Source organism: Aotus nancymaae, unplaced genomic scaffold (genome assembly GCF_030222135.1).
Source record: "Aotus nancymaae isolate 86718 unplaced genomic scaffold, 86718_ANA_hifiasm-v0.15.2.pri h1tg000021l, whole genome shotgun sequence".
Lineage (NCBI taxonomy): Eukaryota > Metazoa > Chordata > Mammalia > Primates > Aotidae > Aotus > Aotus nancymaae.
Genome location: NW_026988433.1, coordinates 343,494 through 358,709, shown reverse-complemented (window position 1 = coordinate 358,709; position 15,216 = coordinate 343,494). Strand labels below are relative to the sequence as shown.

The window sequence follows — 15,216 nt, the reverse complement described above, 5'->3', positions numbered from 1 at the left end:
CAAAGTGAAAATAAACACAACAAAAGTGAACTACTACTATAGTAGAAACATATTTACAACAGAAATGAAACTGTGCTATATCCTTACTTAACAAGATACCAGTCGGGTGCAATGGCTCACACCTATAATCCCAGCACTTTGGAAGGCCGAGGTGGGCAAATCATGAGGTCAGGTGTTTGAGACCAGCCTGGCCAACATGGTGAAACCCTGTCTCTACTAAAAATACAAAAAATTAGCCAGGTGTTGTGGCGGACACCTGTAATCCCAGCTACCTGGGAGGCTGAGGAAGGAGAATTGCTTGTTTTTAGTAGAGATGGGGTTTTACCACGTTGCCCAGTCTGGTCTCAAACTCCAGGGCTCTAGTAATCCACCCACTTCGGCCTCCCAAAGCGCTGAGATTACAGGCATGAGCCACCGCACCCGGTCACATTTTCTCTGTGAGCCACGTCATTCTTACAAAAAGGAGCAGCCATTTAAACCCCAAGACGTTCAGACAAGAACATGTCCAGGAAACAGCTTAAAAGGAGTTTAAGCAAAACCCTCAGGTCTTTCTTTCATAATTTATTGCTTAGGAAAGAAAATCTCTTGTTAATATTTCTTGGCCAGTCTTGGAGGCTCATGCCTGTAATCTCAGCACTCTGGGAGGCTGAGGCGGGCGGAATGCTTGAGCCCAGGAGTTCAAGACCCGCTTGGGCAACACAGGGGGACCCCGTCTCTACAAAAAATGCTAAGATTAGCCAGGCACGGTGGCACACGCTTGTAGTCCCAGCTTCTCGGAAGGCTAAGGTGAGATGACTGCTTGAGCCCAGGAGGTCGAGGCTGCAGCGAGTCGTGATCATGCCCCTGCACTCCACCTGGGTGACAGAGCAAGAACTTGTCTCGTATACATATTTCTACAGCCTCCCCTAGTGACAAATTATCGTACTCCACAAGGCACCCTGTGCCCCCCAGAGAGGAGTGACCCTCACCATGTGACTGACACACCAAGCAAGAGACGGTTAAACCAAGTCCCTGAAGGTCCCAGGACAACCGACCCCAGGACCTCTGGGGAGACAAGTGGCAGAGACCCTCCCAGCCAGCCCCACTCTCCCCTGCAAGGAGAAAAGCTGCTGGACTTTCAAAAAAACAACCCAAAAGCCAGGCACGGTGGCTCACGTCGGTAATCCCAGCACTTTGGAAAGCAGAAGAGGGCCGATCACTTGAGGTTGGCAGTTCGAGACCAGCCTGGGCAACATGGTGAAACCCCCATCTCTACTAAAAATACAAGAAAAATTGGGCCAGGCACAGTGGCTCACGCCTCTAATCCCAGCACTTTGGGAGGCTGAGGTGGGTGGATCACTTGAGGTTGGCAGTTCCAAGACCAGCCTGGCCAACATGGTGAAATCTCATCTCTATAAAAAATACAAAAAATTAGGCTCGGCGTGGTGGTGCACGCCTGTAATTCCAGCACTTTGCAGGCTGAGGCAGATGGATCACCTGAGGTCAGTTTGAGACCAGCTTGACCAACATGGAGAAATCCTGTCTCTACTAAGAATACAAAATTAGCCAGGCGTGGTGGCGATGCCTGTAATCCCAGCTACTCAGGAGGCTGAGGCAGGAGAATCTCGAACCCAGGAGGTGGAGGATGCAGTGAGCTGAGATCATGCCATTGCACTCTAGCCTGGGCAACAAGAATGAAACTTCATCTCAAAAAAAAAACAAAAAACAAAATCAGGATCTTTCTCCTGTTTCTTCCAGGGTGGGTGAAGGTCGAGTTGTGACTGGGAGAGTGGATGGGGAGCACTGCCCAGGCCTGCCAGGGTCTACTGCCTTCCAGGGCAGGGGCAGCCCTGGAAACTCACATGCGCCTTAGAGCAGGAAGCGAGAGAACTCACCAGACAGCAGGAACACTCCGCGCTGGAGAGCCACAAGGCTCTCGGTCAACACGTTTTTCCATGTCAACCCCCTGGTTGCCAGGTAATTCTGTGACACGAAGGAAAAAAGGAGTAAGAAACGAATAGGGGAAGAAACACTGACACGATGAGAGATAAAACATTTCCGAAAGGGCCCCTGAAGGTGTGGAAAGCCATAGCCCAGCCCCTCACGAGTGGCATTTTCGGACGACCACACATTCACACCCCGCGGCATGAGGAGTCTTGTCCAAGAGCCTCCTCCAAGTCCCAGAAGGAAGGCTAGCTTTGAACCTCGAGTATAGGAGTTCCAGATTCTCTCAAAAGTTCTGCTGAGACCTTCACAGCCCAGGGTGTGACTGAGACATTAAAGCCTGGCCACAGGGCCCACAGCCCCACGACAGGCCCAGTCTGTTTGACAAGAAAAGCTGAGTACTTGGCATCTGATCTCCGTGCCCTTCAAAAACACGGAGCTGTGTAGCTGCTTTTGTGGGCATCAAAGCAGAGTTTAAGGCTGGGTGGGCAGGCCTGCCAGCTATCTGTGGCCAGCGTCAGGCCCCGCCATTGTGTGTGCTGTCAGCAAGGTGCCTGGCAAGAGGGCAGATGTGCACATCCAACATATAAATCCTAGAAGCCAAGATCACTTCCTAGACACGGGGAGGCAAATGGTCGGGCAAGGAAGGGACCAGAGAAAAGGCCCTGGTTCTGCCAGATGGCACTTTCAAGAAAGACGCTCCGAGAGCTGTGGGAAGCAGCTCCTACGGATTCATGGCAGGAGCCACAAAAACCCGGTTTTGGAATATGGGAAACACCACGGAATGCAGAGAACCAGCCGGCTGCACTAGTGAGAAAAGGCTGCTCCCGGCTCCCCAGCCCGCGGCAAGTCGGTACCTTCAAGATGTCTGACTCATAGCTGTTGTTGTTCAGAACCCCGTCCAGACACTTGTCACCCAGGTTGAGCTCTGCCGAGATGAAGGGGCAAGGTTATCTCTTTATAAAGACGTCGCAGGAAAGCACTGTCTGCCCGACACTGAGGATAAACACATTTCTTTTCATTACAGATTCTAGAAGGAATAAGAAGTTCAACGATAAAACTCAATTTTAAACAGAGGACAAGTACAAATGCTTTCCATTCCACTCCCTCCTTAAAAAGACCAGCTCTCCAAGTCTCCCCAGCACCTGGTCTGGTACCCTGACATCAGAACCCTGCAGCAAGGATTCCATCCAGGAGTATTTCCCCTAATCCTTCTGTTAATGCTTGATTTTGAGCTAACATGAATTTGACACATCTCTGCAGTTCAGCAGGAAAGGGTCAACATTTGGTGACCGACAGTGGCCTCCCCTCTCTACACATCAGGCTAGGGACGCCACCATCACCTGCCCTCAAGTGGTTCACCAAGAGAACATGCAAAGGTCAAAGCAACTCGGGCCTGAAGAGCCAGTATTACCGCAGAACGGGGCCAGGCAGCCGAAGCAGCCGGTCCGGGTGCAGCCCCAGTACAGGTGACAGAAAGGCTGCAGGCAGACCGCACCTGTGGAGAGAGGACACCGGTCAGGTGCGCCCAGCTCTGCCGCCCGTCTCCAACACAATTCGCCAGCACCAGGATCAGGAGCTCAATTCCCTTTGGAATCATTATTCAGGAGGAGTCTCCATGGAACTCAGGGACAGGGGCCACATCCCAGCTAACATCACCCAGGTTGTGACTGAACGATGAGGACGAAGAGTTATGACCCTGAAAAAAGGCCAGGCTCGTATTTTCTTTTTTATTTTTTAGAGATGGCGTCTCACTCTGTTGCTCAGGCTGGAACACAGCAGCACAATCACAGCTCACTGCAGCCTTGACCTCCTGGGCTCAAGTGATCCACCCCCCTCAGCCTCTCGAGTAGCTAGGACTACAGGTGCACACCACCACGTCCAGCTAATTTTTTTTATCTTTGTAGAGACAGGGTCTCACTATGTTGCTCAGGATGATCTCAAACTCCTGGCCTCAAGTGATCCTCCCACCTCAGCCTCTCAAAGTGCTGCGATTACAGGCATGAGACACCGCACCCGGCCCCAGACCCATATTGTTTCTTACAATGAAAACACATGCTCATCCCAGGAAAGTAGTGAGAAGCACAAAAGAAAAACTCTCACCTGCTCCGCCACCCTCACACGGCTTTGATGGGTTTCCTTCTAGTTCTGAACATGCAACATGATGCACCACTTTATGTGACTTTTTTTTTTTTTTAAGACGGAGTCTCGCTCTGTCCAAGTGCAGTGGCGCAATCTTGGCTCGTTGCAACCTCTACCTCCCAGGTTCAAGCGATTCTCCTGCCTCAGCCTCCCAAGAAGCTTGGATTATAGGCATCCACCACCATGACCAGCTAAATTTTGCATTGTTAGTAGAGACGAGGTCTCACCATGTTGGCTGGGCTAGTCTCAAACTCTTGACCTCAGGAGACCTGCCCGCCCTGGCCTCTCAAAGCACTGGAATGACAGGCATGAGCCACGGTGCCCAGCCTAAATGGCTGTTTTCTACCGGAGTATTTTTCTATGTTGCCAGCTTGGTTTGTAGATCTTTTTTTTTTTTTTTTTTTTTTAAGACAGGGTTTCACCATGTTGGTCAGGCTGGTCTTGAACTCCCGAACTCAGGTGATCCACCTGCCTTGGCCTCCAAAGTGCTTGGATTACAGGCCTGAGTCACGAGGCCCGGCCAACATTTTTTTTCTTTTGAGATGGAGTCTCGCTCTGAGGCCCAGGCTAGAGTACAGTGGCGCGATCTCGGCTCACTGCAACCTCTGCCTCCCAGATTCAAGCAATTCTCCTGCCTCAGCCTTCCAAGTAGCTGGGACTACAGGCGCGTGCCATCACGCCCGGCTAATGCTTTGTATCTTTAGTAGAGGAGGAGTTTCACTGTGTTAGCCAGGATGGTCTTGATCTCCTGACCTCATGATCAACCCGCCTTGGCCTCCCGAAGGACATTATTTTTAATTGTTTGATATTCTATAGAATGGAAATTCCTAAAATACAATATTAAGTAAACCCAGCTAAAATTCTCAGGGGGTTGAGTACTTAAGTCTTTTAACGCCTACACTCACTTTACAAATGTCTCTGTATATAAAGTGCTCTCTGTGAAGTTAGAGTCAAGAGTGAAGATTACCAAGGAAAAGCCTGCCTGATGCCATCTGCTGACCACCTATGTGTTAGGCACGGGGCGAGGTGTTCTCTGAGGTGTCTCCCCTCCCCTCCCGTGTGCCGCATCAGCAGTGGGCAGTGTCTGCCGTGGACCACCCCCGAGGCAGTGACTGCCTGGGTCGGCGGCTGTGTCCCATGCGGCACGTCCCAATGCGATGCAGCGTCTACAGCCCGAGGCTGCGGGCCAGGCCCCACCCCTGCATGTCCAGTCAGGGCACAGCCCCCAGAAGTAACCCGTTTGGTTTCCTGAGTGCCCAGAACATTTTTAAGCCATTCCAGAGAGAACCAGTGCTGTGGCCCTGTGTGCTGCTCAACAGGGCGAGGGCTGTCTTCACTTAACACTGTCACATAGAGGGAGCTCTGACAAATTAGGAAGTCATAAAAAAAAAGGCAAAGGACATAAACAGACATTTCTGCAGGAATAAATTAAAACAGCCATTAAATAAAGGAAAGCTGTTTTTAACATAAGAGCGCACACACACACACACACACACACACACACACACACTCTTTTTTAAATTTTTTGGAAACAGGGTCTCCAACTGTCACCCAGGCTGGAGTGCAATGGCAGGATCTTGGCTCACTGCAACCTCCTTCTCCCAGACTGAAGCCATCCTCTGGCGACAGTCTCCCGAGTAGCTGGGATTACAGGTGCACACCACATCTGGCCAATTTTTGTATTTTTTGTAGAGATGGGGTTTCACCAGGTTGCCCAGGCTGGTCTGAAACTCCTGGACACAGAAGATCTACCTACCTTGGCCTCCCAAAGCAGGCGAGATTACAGGCGTAAGCCACTGTGGCCTGGCCAGAATTATATATTAAAGCATCAAAATTCATCTAGGTTTTTTTTTTTTTTTTTTTTTTTTTTTGAGACGGAGTCTCGCTCTTGTTACCCAGGCTGGAGTGCAATGGCGCGATCTCGGCTCACCGCAACCTCTGCCTCCTGGGTTCAGGCAATTCTCCTGCCTCAGCCTCCTGAGTAGCTGGGATTACAGGCACGCGCCACCGTGCCCAGCTAATTTTTTTGTATTAATAGAGACGGGGTTTCACAATGTTGACCAGGATGGTCTCGATCTCTCGACCTCGTGATCCACCCGCCTCGGCCTCCCAAAGTGCTGGGATTACAGGCTTGAGCCACCGCGCCCGGCCTCATCTAGGTTTTAAAGTGACACATCATAAAGCAACCACGGTGCTGGCCAGGGCACGGACACAGCCCAGGCCGAGCCCCCGCTGGATGCAGATGCAGCTGCAGCCTGAGGAGGGCAGTGTTATCAGCGGGTGGGAAAAGATGGATTATTCAACATGGTGACGTGGGGATGACTGATCATACAGATGGAAAAGGAGAAACTGCATCCTTACTTCACAGGTTACCTTACAGCCAACACCACTTTAAAACCTGAGCCCCGAGGGCCAGATGGGAGTGTTTGCGTGCGGTGGCGCGGGCACTCACACTGCTGAGGGGCGACACTCGGGTCCTGCTCTCGCTCCGCTCTCCGGTCGGGCATGGGTTGGAAGCAGCAGGTGCACAAGGCGTGGCTTCCTTGCAGAGGGCACACGTAATCCTGAACTGCTGAAGCAGCCACACGTTCAGCCGGAGCACATGGGACACAGGGCAGAAAAACAGCAGGTTAGACGTACATCTAAAGAGGCCACCAGGAAGCACACGCGAGGAGAGGTGGGTCTGAGACAGCCAGGGAACACGCAGACCTGCTCTCCGAAACCGCTAGGGGACTTTCTGCCACCCAAACTAACGGCGTTCAAACGGATTAACAATAACCAAAAATGATCTTTGGTTTCAGGACTAGAGAGGAATTCAAAGATCTGTTGAAGGTTTTCTATTATGTCCTATAAAGAGAGGACAGGCCCATGGAGCATATGACCTAGAACAAAACAACAAGCTGTATACTCAATTTCTGCTCAGGTGAGAGAACAGCTAACTCCTTCAAATAAACAAGGACAGGCGAGGTGCACAAGACCAATCGATGTGGCAGCAGGAAGCCAGAGCCCGCCCCGCCAGGCTCCCTGCACCCTCGCCATCCACACAGGAAAGACCACAGGGAGGTCACCACAGCGGCCATCAGGACGGCAATTTCACGGCCCAGGTTCACCGAGGAGCCCAGGACCTCAGAAAGAGGCGCTGGTCCTGCCACGCAAACAAAGGAGCTTGTCCAGTGACCCAGACAGAGCTACCGAGTGGCAGAGGCAAACCCAGGCTGGCGGATGGGCATCCACACCAAGGCCAAGCACTGCTTCGTTCCTTCCATCCACAGGTTCTACAAGAAGCCACTGAGAACGGCGGCACAAGGACGTGGCTCTGCATCCATCCCAGGCCAGTGGGCTCCTGATGTGCTCAGCCCCATCTGTGGCCAGGAAGCCAGGATCCTCGAGGGCCATCTTCACCTTCTATGTGTACTAGAGTGAGCAGGGCGGAGAAGTGCAGCCGCCACACCCCACGCCCGGGTCTCCACTGCCTTCCTTGACAGCACCTGTGGCCCCATTAGAAACAGGCACCTGATGGGAAAGCGTTTAGCATCAAGGCAACTCTGGAGACGCAGGGCAACTTCTGGTGGCATCACCACAGCTGTTGGGGAGAAGCCCGCCTCTTACTTGAGGGACAGATATGCAATCATCACTGTGGGTCTGGGGGACACCAGCTGCTCTAGGCGGCGGCTGGGGAGAGACCAAGTATGAAGGTCGGGGTTGTTAATTCCCAGCAGTGCTCAGGAGGGACCATGAACGAACAGTTACTCATCTGATTTCCCAGCCCAACATCAGTCACGAAAAGCAACAAATTAGTGCAGGGAGACCTCTGGGGCCAGGGCCCAAAGCGGGCGAGGGGTGCAGAGAGGAGGCAGACAGAGCGAAGCTCACCTGTCGTGAGGCTGGTGGATGTGGAGGGTGCGTCCCCCGGGGCCTGCGGAGCCCCTGGCTCGCCCTCGGGTGCTGGGCAGTGGGGAGGCTGCGCCGCCTGCCTTCTGTACTCAGGACACTGCCGGCACACGACGTACGGTTGGCTGCAAGGAAGCACAGGCTGAGCTGCGTGCAGGTCCCCAGCCTCTCAGGTGGGGCCGGTGCAGCACGGGTCTGCAGCCGTCACACCTCAGCTCCACGCTCGCTCAGCTGCCTGGTGTGAGGGGAAGGGCTGGGCCCCCTTCCTGCCCAGCACCCCCGTTGGAGGATGGGACCAGGAGGTGAAGGGCAAGGATGCGCTGCTCTGCGTCCCCGGCTTAGCTCCCACGCTTTGGAGTGCCATCTCCGGGGCCACTCAGTCCCCACTGACGTGTGCTCCCAGGAGAAAATGCCAGCACAGGGCTCAGGCCAGCACGTGCAAGCACACCCCATGCTCCTCCAGACACCGCCTACTCTCCCGTGACAAGAGCGCAGTGCACAAGGTCCAGGGGGCCCCACACCAGGTGCCTGCACAGCCCCAAATCACTTATCTTTCTATGCTTCCCTTGTACTTCCAAAAACTAGTAGAGAAAAATGTAAACTACAAAAAAAGGACTTCCCTGTAATCCCAGCACTTTGGGAGGCCAATGTGGGCAGATCATGAGGTCAAGAGATTGAGACCATCCTGGCCAACATGGTGAAACCCCGTTTCTACTAAAAATACAAAAATTAGCTGGGTGTGGTGGTGCATGTCTGTAATCCCAGCTACTCAGGAGGCTGAGGCAGGAGAATCACTTGAACCCAGGAGGCAGAGGTTGCAGTGAGCCAAGAGTGTGCCATTTCACTCCAGTCTGGGTGACAAGAGTGAAAATCCATCACACACACACACACACACACACACACACAGAAACAGGGCCAGGTACAGTGGCTCATGCCTGTAATCCCATCACTTTGGAGGGGCTGAGGCAGGCAGATCACTTGAGGCCAGGAGTTTGAGACCAGCCTGGCCAACATGGTGAAACCCCATCTCTACTAAAAATACAAAAAATTAGCTGGGCATGGTGGCAGGCGCCTGTAATCCCAGCTACTCAGGAGGCTGAGACAGGAAAATCACTTGAACCCAGAAGGCAGAGGTTGCAGTGAGCCGAGATCACGCCACTGCACTCCAGCCTGGGTGACAGAGTGAAACTGTCTCAAAAACAAAACAAAACAAATTTGTTAGTATATTGCATTTTATTTTGTTAACGATTATGAAACACCGAACAGCTAGGCAGATGTAGCAAAACATTAATACTGAAGTGGTTCTGGTTTCCTTCTTTTTGCTTAACGGTCATTTGCTAAACTTAGCAAAAGGAAACAAAGATAAAAGTTCTGGGTTTCTGTTCATCGTCTTTTAAAATATCATGGCCTCAACCCAAAATTCAGACCTTGCACTTCTGAGTTAGGAAAGCTCAACATGTCAGCAGATAGTCTCTGAGGCCTGTACTCTCTCGGCCAGGTGATGGTGCCTTTTCTGTAATAACATACTGACAAGTGATCAACGTTGCAATTTATAGGGACTTCATAGTCACTAGATCAACTACACACGATACATGTGCTCAGCCAGGCACGGTGGCTCATGCCTGTAATCCCAGTACTCTGGGAGGCCGAGGCAGGCGGATCACGAGGTCAGGAGTTTGAGAACAGCCTGGCCAACATAATGAAACCCCATCTCTACTAAAAATGCAGAAAAAAATTAGCTGGGTCAGGAGAATCGCTTGAAACCCAGGAGGCGAAGGTTACGGTGAGCCGAGATCGTGCCATTGAACTCCAGCCTGGGCAACAAGAATGAAACCGTCTAAAAAAAAAAAAAAAAATTAGCCAGGCATGTTGGTGTGTGCCTATAGTCCCAGCTACTTGGGAGGGCTGAGGCAGGAGAACTGCTACAACCTGGGAGGTGGAGGGTGTGGTCAGCTGAGATCGCACCACTGTACTCCAGCCTGTGCAACAGTGAGACTCCGTCTCAAAAAAAAAAAAAAGAATACGTGTGCTTATGCAGGAAAAACTAACATACAGAATGATGTCCTTCTGTCACAGCCAGAGATGCAAGACCCATGACAAGGAGTCGAAGCAAAGGGAAGGGCATCGGCCAATGGTGCAAACGCCCACTGCAATCACCTGTGGTTGACACTCTGTTAGCTGCCAGCCTAAGTATTCACCCAGTCCTTGCCACACCTCTGAGGGCTTTGCTGCTAAGGGGCAGAACTAGAACTCAGAACCCATGCTGTCCACCCGGCAGCGAGCTCTCAGCCACGGTGCTGACGCTCCTCCAGCCGCCACGCTCTGCTCTGAGCCGGAGGCATGATTTACCTAATGTCTGAGGACTCACTGTCAACGTCCGACAGCTCCAGCAGGTCCTCTGAACTCCCTTCCTCGTCGGAGAAGGATCGCCTGACTCTGGGTTGCAGCATGTCTTGAGTGATTTTATTCCTGGCATCCATACTTCGCACATCTTCTTCACTGCGACTCTTGTCTACAATTGAAAGAACACAGTACTGTTCACCGGCAGTGAGACACACCAGGCAGACACAGCCCATACCGCCGGGGGCCCGCGTGCCCAGTGCCGCGGAAGGAGAGGTCTGGGTTGACCACCCTCACTTGCCTGGGTGCTGGATAAGGTATGCTTCCACGAGGTTGTTGAGGATGTGGTTTTTACAGATCCGCTCCACGGGACAGCGGCACGTGGGGCACAGGGACGAGCGCTCCATCCATCCTGAGTAGCAGGCCGCGCAGAACGTGTGCATGCAGGGCTGCAAACTGAAACCGCGCGACGGAGCCGCGTCCACACGGAGCCGCACACACGCGACCGTCACCCTCGGGTCGAGGTCTACGGCGGCCCTACCGCACAAGGGCCTGCAGGGTCCAGCCTAAAACCCTTTAACTTAGTCTTTGTTAATGAGGAGAAATCAGAGACCACAAGGCCTGTGTTGTCAGGAGGAACGGAGGTGAGTAGCTTATGACTTCAGGAACACAAACAACAGAGACACCGAGTGTTTCTACCCTGGAAGTCAGAAGCTTCTCGCTCTTAAGTTCCCATGGAAAAGCAAGGAGGCCCTTCCTCAGCTGCTCCTGCATTCATTCCAAGTTTAAATACACTTTCCTAGCTAGGGAACATTTAGAATGTGCATAGTTCCTTTCATCTGTCTGCAGCGTTCACTGGGTCACACATGACTCACACTCCCAAAACCTTGTGGGGTCTACAGCCTCCGGCTCTGAGTTCCAGGTTTCCTCCTTGTTGGTGCCACAAGTAAAATGAAAATGGTGGCCATGCACGGTGGCTCATGCCTGCAATCCCAGCACTTTGAGAGGCTGAGGCAGGAGAATAAGTTGAGGTCAGGAGTTCAAGACGAGCCTGGGCAACATGGTGAAACCCTGTCTCTACAAAAAATACAAAATTAGCCATGTGGCTGGGTGCGATGGCTCATGCCTGTAATCCCAGCACTCTGAGAGGGTCAGGTGGGCGGATCACCTGAGGTCAGGAGTTCAAGACCAGCCTGGCCAACAGCAAAACCGTGTCTCTACTAAAAAATACAAAAAAATTAGCTGGGCGTGGTGGCGCATGCCTGTAGTCCAGCTGCTAAGGAGGCTGAGGCAGGAGAATCGTCTGAACCCGGGAGGCACAGGTTGCAGTGAGACAAGATTGCACCACTGCACTACAGCCTGGTGACAGATAAGACTCCGTGTCTCAAAAAAAAAAAAGTAATAGTAATAAATAAAAATGATAAAATCAGAACATTAAAAAAAAAAAATCAGCCAGGCATAGTGGTGTGCACCTGTAGTCCCAGCTACTCAGGAGGCTGAGGTGAGAGAACCGCCCGAGCCAGGGAAGGAGAGGTTGCAGTGAGCTGAGATGGCACCACTGCACTCTTATCTGGGTGACAGAGCCAGGCCTTGTCTAAAAAGAAAAAGAAAACAGTAATCTCAGCAGATTCTATGGCAAACAGGACCCGGAGGCTTGTTTCATGCCCACCCCCGTCCCCACACCGGATGAGGAAACGGCAGCGCCCTGCGTTCCACGAGCCAAGGGTGAACGTGGCCCCACCTCACACAGTCATGCAGCAGGTCCTGGCAGATGATGCAGGTCAGCGTCTCCTCCATCTTGTCTGGCTTCGCAGCTCTGACGTCGTCGTGGACAGTTTGGGGGTTTCTACATGGTTGTGCGACCAACACCTTTGGGTTCAGGTCGACATCCCCATCTGCAAGAGAACGGGATATGTTCTGACTGTCGTAACCGAGGAGGGAACACGTGCAGTATTTTCGGTTCACAAGCATCTTCACCTGCAGACACAGAAAGTCTCCAGGCCTCAGTTGTCCAGAACCAGAAGCAGAAAACACACAGGCCTTGCCTTAGATTTGTATTTCTAACAGGTATTTTTCATCAGGCATTATGGCATACACCTGTAATCCCAGCACTTTGGGAGGCTGAGGCAGGCAGATCAACTTGAGGTCAGAAGTTTGACACCACCCTGGCCAACATGGCGAAATCCTGTCTCTACCGAAAATACAAAAGTTAGCTAGAAATAACTTGAACCTGGGAGGTGGAGGTTACAGTTAGTTGAGATTGTGTCACTGCACTCCAGCCTGGGCAACAGAGTAAGACTCTGTCTCCAAAATAATAATAATAAAAATAAATAAATAAATAGAGTATTTTTAAGAAGGCCCAAAATAAATCTCCTATTCCAGTAGGTTTAAGTTTTGTGTTAGAGGAATGGTTAATAACATTAAAAAAGAAATTCAGAATGTGAGTTAAGAGTCGAAGGCCAGCTGTCAGTGTGTATGATGTCATTTTCTTTAAACACAAACTGTAACTCATGTTCACAGAGGAAAGTGCTAAGAGAAGAGACTGAAGATGTCACCAGCTCAAAATTTTTTTCTTCTAATGTGTTTTTATTTTCCTACAATGCTCAGATGTTGGTAACCATTAATTAATTTTTATTTTTAAAGAAACTGCACAGAATTTAAAAAGTCAAATATTTAGAAGAAGCCAGGCGCAGAGGCTTACGCCTATAATTCCAGCACTTTCGGACGCTGAAGCGGGCAGATCGCTTGAGCCCAGGAGTTCAAGACCAGCCTGCGCAATATAGTGAAACCACATCTCTACAAAAACTACAAAAAAAAAAAAAAAAAAAAAAATTGGCCGGGTGTGGCAGTGCTCACCTGTGGTCCCACGTACTAGGGAGTCGGCGGTAGGAAGACTGCCTGAGCCCAGGAGGCGGAGGTTGCAGTGGGCCGAGACTGCGCCACTGCACTCTAGCCTGAGTGACAAAGCAAGATCCTGTCTCTTTAAAAAAAAATGTACACATAATCAGAAGAAAACAAAGGGATTCACCGTCTGCCTCAGCCTGTCCTCACCCAACTTCCTTCATCTGAGGAAAACTACTTTCAGGTCTCTGAGCTGTTTCTTGTGGCATTTACCTCTGTGTTTCTAAGTTATAACGATGCATATTAATTTATCAATTTTAGACATCATCCCTGACATCTGTTAAAGTAGGGCAAAACTCTGACCCAAGACTCCCCTGCCGACACTACTGTAACACGACTGTCGGTTCATCACGCTGTATTTATATCACTACGCTTACGTAAGCACTCGCTGCTGCCGACACTACTGTAACACGACTGTCGGTTCATCACGCTGTATTTATATCACTACGCTTACGTAAGCATTCGCTGCTGCGACACTACTGTAACACGACTGTCGGTTCATCACGCTGTATTTATATCACTACGCTTACGTAAGCATTCGCTGCTGCTGACACTACTGTAACACGACTGTCGGTTCATCACGCTGTATTTATATCACTACGCTTACGTAAGCATTCGCTGCTGCCGACACTACTGTAACACGACTGTCGGTTCATCACGCTGTATTTATATCACTACGCTTACGTAAGCATTCGCTGCTGCCGACACTACTGTAACACGACTGTCGGTTCATCACGCTGTATTTATATCACTACGCTTACGTAAGCACTCGCTGCTGCCGACACTACTGTAACACGACTGTCGGTTCATCACGCTGTATTTATATCACTACGCTTACGTAAGCACTCGCTGCTGCCGACACTACTGTAACACGACTGTCGGTTCATCACGCTGTATTTATATCACTACGCTTACGTAAGCATTCGCTGCTGCCGACACTACTGTAACACGACTGTCGGTTCATCACGCTGTATTTATATCACTACGCTTACGTAAGCATTCGCTGCTGCCGACACTACTGTAACACGACTGTCGGTTCATCACGCTGTATTTATATCACTACGCTTACGTAAGCACTCGCTGCTGCCGACACTACTGTAACACGACTGTCGGTTCATCACGCTGTATTTATATCACTACGCTTACGTAAGCATTCGCTGCTGCGACACTACTGTAACACGACTGTCGGTTCATCACGCTGTATTTATATCACTACGCTTACGTAAGCATTCGCTGCTGCCGACACTACTGTAACACGACTGTCGGTTCATCACGCTGTATTTATATCACTACGCTTACGTAAGCATTCGCTGCTGCCGACACTACTGTAACACGACTGTCGGTTCATCACGCTGTATTTATATCACTACGCTTACGTAAGCACTCGCTGCTGCCGACACTACTGTAACACGACTGTCGGTTCATCACGCTGTATTTATATCACTACGCTTACGTAAGCACTCGCTGCTGCCGACACTACTGTAACACGACTGTCGGTTCATCACGCTGTATTTATATCACTACGCTTACGTAAGCATTCGCTGCTGCCGACACTACTGTAACACGACTGTCGGTTCGTCACGCTGTATTTATATCACTACGCTTACGTAAGCATTCGCTGCTGCCGACACTACTGTAACACGACTGTCGGTTCATCACGCTGTATTTATATCACTACGCTTACGTAAGCACTCGCTGCTGCCGACACTACTGTAACACGACTGTCGGTTCATCACGCTGTATTTATATCACTACGCTTACGTAAGCACTCGCTGCTGCCGACACTACTGTAACACGACCGTCGGTTCATCACGCTGTATTTATATCACTACGCTTACGTAAGCACTCGCTGCTGCCGACACTACTGTAACACGACTGTCGGTTCATCACGCTGTATTTATATCACTACGCTTACGTAAGCACTCGCTGCTGCCGACACTACTGTAACACGACTGTCGGTTCATCACGCTGTATTTATATCACTACGCTTACGTAAGCACTCGCTGCTGCCGACACTAC

General features: G+C 50.9%; 1 protein-coding gene across 4 annotated transcripts in view; it reads right to left on the bottom strand.

Annotated features, from left to right (window-relative positions):
- The window catches only part of CHFR (checkpoint with forkhead and ring finger domains), a 41,099-nt gene that overhangs the window by 5,100 nt on the left and 20,783 nt on the right, over positions 1-15,216 (bottom strand). For 3 of the 4 annotated variants that reach the window (XM_021675886.2, XM_021675889.2, XM_064379518.1), the window contains exons 7-14: positions 12,038-12,191; positions 10,598-10,752; positions 10,306-10,468; positions 7,939-8,081; positions 6,518-6,637; positions 3,338-3,421; positions 2,781-2,851; positions 1,875-1,962 (exon numbers count right to left, since the gene is read on the bottom strand). In XM_021675886.2, coding sequence (XP_021531561.2) covers positions 1,875-1,962; positions 2,781-2,851; positions 3,338-3,421; positions 6,518-6,637; positions 7,939-8,081; positions 10,306-10,468; positions 10,598-10,752; positions 12,038-12,191 — 978 coding nt within the window. The remainder of the gene's footprint in view (positions 1-1,874; positions 1,963-2,780; positions 2,852-3,337; positions 3,422-6,517; positions 6,638-7,938; positions 8,082-10,305; positions 10,469-10,597; positions 10,753-12,037; positions 12,192-15,216) is intronic. The other variant, XM_021675888.2, reaches the window with a different exon arrangement.